At 35.8% G+C, this 6,112-nt stretch overlaps 1 protein-coding gene across 10 annotated transcripts; it reads right to left on the bottom strand.

Annotated features, from left to right (window-relative positions):
- Positions 1-272: 272 nt before the first annotated feature.
- Positions 273-5,102, bottom strand: LOC122052014 (E3 SUMO-protein ligase MMS21-like). Of its 10 annotated transcripts, XR_006131675.1 has the most exons (7): positions 4,875-5,102; positions 4,218-4,759; positions 2,707-4,130; positions 2,155-2,275; positions 2,003-2,088; positions 1,824-1,930; positions 273-414 (listed from the first exon to the last, which is right to left on the bottom strand). XR_006131675.1 is itself a non-coding variant. In XM_042613389.1 (6 exons), exons 3-6 carry the CDS (start codon positions 2,943-2,945, stop codon positions 394-396), a joined length of 453 nt encoding a protein of 150 aa, XP_042469323.1. In that variant the 5' UTR covers positions 2,946-4,130; positions 4,218-4,759; positions 4,875-5,102; the 3' UTR covers positions 273-393. The 10 variants fall into 10 exon arrangements, 5 of the variants coding, with proteins under 5 accessions (XP_042469323.1, XP_042469324.1, XP_042469325.1 ...); XR_006131673.1 differs by having other exon boundaries at positions 2,155-4,130; XR_006131672.1 differs by having other exon boundaries at positions 2,003-2,275.
- Between the last annotated feature and the right edge of the window lie 1,010 nt (positions 5,103-6,112).

Genomic DNA, 6,112 nt, shown 5'->3' with positions numbered 1-6,112 from the left:
TCATATAAACAACCTAGGTGAACATGCCAGCATTCATGCATATAAAATTTATTTACTATCTATTACTTGAAACATGATACATGCTTGTTTAACTAGAGCATAGAGCGTACTAAATAAGAAGAAAACTAAACATGTATATTGTTCTCTAGAGTTCATGATAACTAACAAGTACTTAACATTTCAAGGTTTCATGGAAACAAGGGAAAGTATAAGTTCACCTTAAGTATAAACCATCCAAACAAGTTCAAGTTAATATCATCAAAAGTAGCAAGAAAAGAAATAGTTCACATGTAAAAGCTTAAAACATATATAAGTCTTGAAACACAAAACACAGATCTCTTCTACCATGCCACTGCCACACACATCTTTGCCCTCCCTGCTGCTCCCTTTAGTTTAGCCATTCTTTACCCTTTTCTGCAGTATAAGGAAATTTAAAACTATAAGCACATAGGCTTAGTAAGATCCTTTCCTACTCACCAAAATCATAAATCATGGAGTAGTGATATATTCATTTAACCCACATCTAGATTTAACATTTCACGCTAGCATAAAGTAGTGTCATACTCATTTGGGCAAAATCATAAACATAGCATATGAGAGCATAAACATAAGGTAGTAGCATGTTTATCTAGGTATCATAGACACCTCTCAAGAGAGCATCTTCCTAAAGCATAATAATCACATAACATGAAATAAGTATATGCAAGATGTTCTTTTGAAAACATGTATCAAAATCATATAGCTTGAAATAAGTATATGCAAGATGTTCTTTTGAAAGCATATATCATATAGATACTTAAACATAAATCTCAACATGAGGGCCTGACATTGTACCACATACATGAATTACGTGCATCCCTAAATAAATCTGAGGTAACTACTCCCGAACCTACTAGGGAACTAGGCACGTGCTTCGACCTAGGGGCAACTTAGGAGCCCATCCCATGGACCATTCTTAGGGTCCGGTATAAGCCATACAAAAGTAAAATAGCATATCATGTTTCTTGTCATATCATGAAGAGTTCTCTTAGTCCCAACTTATAGGGAAGCATCTCTTAGGTATTTCATCATACATAAGCCTTGCATAAGTATAACATGGTGACATAAAGTTCACATATCACATAGCATATCATGAAGAGTCATTATCACGCATAGTTGGGGTTTTGATCTTTCTACAAACCCTAACTCATATCTTGGCCGAAACTTGCATGGGACATGATCTTAAATCTTAAGCAACTTTAAACAAGGAAAGCATCCTACTAGCATCACATAATACATAGTATATCATGGGAGAAAACATAAGCAATTCTAGTTGGAGTTAAACTTCCCTAAGCCCTTTCATTTCCTTCTTAGACGAAACTTACAAGACATGATACTAGGTTTTTAAGCCACATTTAAGCATGGAACATCAAACTAATACCACATAATACATAGCATAACATGGAAGAAAACATAAGCAAGTCTAGTTGGAGTTAAACTTCCCTAATCCATTCCATTTCCTTCTTGGCCGAAACTTACAAAAGGTATAGTCCTAGGTTTTAAGCAACATAAAGCATGGAAACCTTAAACTAACAACATATAATGGATTACACACCATGAGGAATCCTAAGCAAGCATAGTTTAGGTTTTTTTTTTAAAAAAAAAAACTTTCTCTAATCCTTTTTATTTCTTCTTGGCGAAACCTAAAGGAGCAAATCCTAGGTTTTTGAGAAACATTAAACATGGAAACTTTAAACCAATTCACATAGCATAGCATAACATGTGTGACTAGTTGCAGGGAGCAGTGTTGCCATTTTCAGTCAACTTCTGTAAAAATCTTCTACCATTGTTGAATTTATGTTTGTAGCTGATGCCAAACGCATTTCATCAATTTCTATTGTAAGCAAGGCGTCGCATACAACCCGTCCAACTTGGAGAATTTTTGGGCAACCTGATAGGATGTAGCTGTAATGAGCAAAAAGATCAACAACGAAAGATCAACTGCAATAGATGGGGCACTTACCTGCAACTGGGCATCGAGGATGTGGTTTCTTTGTGCTTATGTAGTGGATTACTAGTTCCTTCTCATAAATATGCTTGCAGTCCATCCTGCTTGATGAAGAACAACAGATAGAATGAACACGATTTATGACTTTAATAATAATAATAACATACCTTTTGCTTGGGAAACAAAAAAAATATGTGAAACAGACTAGTCATAAGCTTCTTCATCACTTGATAAATAAGTATACATCAAGCATTGTTCAAGGAACATGAACAATTGAATCAACATAATCTGCCAAAAGGTTTTTTTTTTGAGTTGTTAGAATGAAATATAAGTAGAAAGCTATGGAATGTTGTCTACGACATTAACATATCTCACATTGCATTCTACAAAGCACACAAATTCATAGTTCACAACTAATCAAATAAGGACTCATGCCAAATTGAATATGGTTCAAGAAGGAACATGATTTCCAAGGAAACCAAGCTCTGCAATTTAAGAAAGAAGTTCACTTAAAATAGTTGTTTTTAGTTAACTTGTGAACCGTTTAATATTTGTTCATTCACAAAGAAAAAAAATGGCTTTGTACATATGAAACAATCTCACTTGACCGTTATGTTTTTATCTTTCATTACTAACAAACAAAAAATTAGGGAATTTTAATTTATATTGGATAAAAACATAACTACAAAACTTTGGTAAAGAGTGAAGCACTACTTTACCAGCGGACAGGATTTTGCAATTCTGTAACAGGCTTTCCTATTAAAGGGCACTTCATATTTAATATGTTATTCTGGGTATTGGTCATGACTATATCTTCTTGCTCCTCACCAGGCATTGGTTGACCAACATGATGAACATTCTGCAATAAATTATGTAATAATTTAACAATGCCACAATACTTTTCGATCAAATGCATGCTAAAATAAAATTGAAGAATGCATGTTCCTCTTGGCTGCATACCCTCACATCACTAATAAAAACAATATATACATGGCTCTTGAATAACAAAAACACACTAAAGAAAAGAGAATTTTTTTTGACAATTAAACATGCTTAATTCATACATAAAACTAAGAAATGACAAAAACCAAAATTCATAGACTAATTGGGAAATAGAGGAGAAAAAACTGAAAATAACTTAACCATAAACAATGAATGCAGAGGAAATGCCATAAACATATATAAGCAAAAAGTTAATATTCCAGTTTTAAAGTAAAAACTTATGTCATGCATTTAATCATATGAAAATAGGCAATGCAACCATGTAGTTTTTTCATATACCAAGCTGAAAATATGATCACACACTCATAAAAGAGCAGCAGGATAATAAACTTCACACATATGGTGCAACGACAAGCATTAGTTTTAGTATTTTTTTTTATTATAGTCAGAAAATATGTTCTTCTCTTATGATTTACTTAGCTATAATACTCTTCACATTCCCTGTTGAGATGACCCATGATTTAATTTTCTACATGGAATTGGAACCATGGACAAAATTCTTTGGCATGAGGTTGACATGGTGTTACTGAGGGTATTAACTGAGGCAACAGTGAGCTGGTAAAATATCCCATTAACTTGAGAAATTTCATTTTGTCAAGACTCTTCCATAACACACCAATAAGCTTTCTTTAAACTCTTCCAGTTTCAACTATCTAATTAATTAAAATTAACATGACACTTCAGGATAACTAGCCAACCAACTAGAATATTTCATCTCATAAGGAAAAGTTAAATGTCATCATTTCATTTTGTTGATGGGTATAGCACCCTCTCTGCATCTTAAATGAACTAAATCTGTCGGATTTTCTTTGTTCATGTGATTTTGGTGGAAGTGTCATTTTCACAAGCACCCTCATAGCCGCATCTTGAGATGCATCACAACAACAACGACCACAAAAACTACTATTGACATATGAAATTGTGTTAGGGGCAAACTAGAATTGATACCACAAGTGACAGTAATTAGCATTTACCACTCAAGAGAATCATGCAAACAAAAATGATAAAATCAAGTCAGGGTAGTGTTTGAGGAAATTCATCAAACACATTGCATGCATTAATCAATTAATACTTGCAATCAAAAGATCAAGAAGATGAAACCATCAAAGATGAGGAAGGGATCAGTAGCGACTTCAGTAACCTGTGATCATTTACCAAGAGATAAATCATTTTAGTTTAATTAATTAAAGTCCAAAATAATATGCTACTTTCAAGTCCAAAATAATACCTTGTTCAGGAGCAAGAAGACGAAATATATCATTCAAAACATAGTATCCCTTATCCTGAGGGGCCATCATAAAAAATTGAGCAAATTTTTTCTTGGCGTCATCTTTCCCGGTGAGATACCCCGCCACAAGAACACTAAGACAGCCATTCATCGATTTCTGCCCGTCCACTATCTTAATCTTCGCCCTGTACTCGCTATAGTCAACGAAACGAAGCTTCTCCTTGATTGCCTTTCCGTCATTCACCAAGCACCACCAAACAGAAGATACCCAATCAGTAGATCTTACAATAACAAACAATAAAAGACCGAAAGAAATAAAGAATCGGCACTTAGTCCAAAACGATTGCCACTGTTTGAGAATAAAAGTACGAGATGAATGAAGACAATTAAACAAGGCATCTTATATCCATGCCGGTGACGGAAATCATTTCGCCCTGATGATCCAGCCGACTGAGCGTGCTTCCCTCTTTGTATAAGCGGAAGAGAAGCAGAGGGGAATTGGCAAGGATCTGGTAGTACTGATTCGCGAAAGCCATGCCAACCTACCACCAAATCCGACATTCAGGTCCCAGAAATCAAACAACAACTACATTCGTCCATGCAATCTAACAGAAAGAAAGTGAAAATCGTGATCCAGCATGAATCAAGAAACGTTACCACATGCACGGGTAGTCGAGCTCGATCGGCCGCCATCAGGTGCCGCCACAGCCGGATGGACGGAAGTAGAAGACGATGAAGAAGAGGAAATGAAAGAAGAGAAACTCTTGCAGAAGAAGAAAGCAAAGGGAGGAGTTGGAGGAGATGCGGTGTGGTTGGACGGAGAAGCAAGGGCGTCTTGTGTTGATCCTGATCGGGAGAGGAAGGGGCGTCGATCTAGGAAGGGGAAAAGGGAGATGAGGCGACGGTATACGATAGACGGCGCGATATATGTTTAGGTTTGGAGAGAAGAGTGAAGTGTTGCAAATTTCGGCTAAGTATTGGTGGGAAAATTAAATTATTTTATTATATCATAGACACCAGATTTTAAAAACCGTGATTAAAATCGGTGTCTATTAACGAAAAAAAGGCGCTCATAGACATCGGCTTAAAAACCGATGTCTATGAGCGAAAATCTGCGCTTATAGACACTGATTTTTGGAAAAACCGATGTAAAATACTCAAAGACATCGGTTTTTGTTTAAAACCGTTGTTGTTCCACCGATGTTTATGAGGGTTTTTCTTGTAGTGCACGTGTTACAGTTTCTTTTGGTATCTCATCTTGTATTGTTGGTACTAGATTAAACATGTCCTTTATTATTTCCTTAAGAACAAATTTACTTATGGGCATGCGGTTCATTACATAGTCCTCTTCTAAAAATTTAGCATTGGTGGTAACAATGACCTTCTGATTTTTAGGACTATAAACCTACTTTCGTTTATCTAGGATAACTCATAAACAAGTGAACTCTTATTCTTAATTCCAACATATCAGTGTCTCCTTTTAGCACATGTGCTGAACTACCCCAAATCCGAATATGCTTTAGACTAGGCTTACGCTCATTCTACAATTCTATAGGAGTCGACGGTTCTGATTTAGAAGGTACTATGTACACTTCTGTTTCCAGAGTATATCCTCAAAACAAATTTGATAATTCTGAATAACTCATCATCGATCTAATTATTTCCATAAGAGTCCTATACCTTCTTTCTTTCACACCATTCTGTTGGGGTGTACCAGGTGCAGTCAGTTGAGATTTAATCCCGACTTCTGATAAGTGTCTCCTAAACTCTCCTAAGAGGTACTCGCCACTACGACTCACCTTACCTAGACATTTCTCCGCATCCGCCCTGTACTCTTTGAACTTATCAATGTACTTAGACTTGCGGCGCATCAAGTAATGTACCTGTATCTCGAA

The sequence above is a fragment of the Zingiber officinale genome, chromosome 3A (assembly GCF_018446385.1).
Source record: "Zingiber officinale cultivar Zhangliang chromosome 3A, Zo_v1.1, whole genome shotgun sequence".
Classification (NCBI taxonomy): domain Eukaryota; kingdom Viridiplantae; phylum Streptophyta; class Magnoliopsida; order Zingiberales; family Zingiberaceae; genus Zingiber; species Zingiber officinale.
This window is presented reverse-complemented; position numbering and strand designations above follow the sequence as displayed.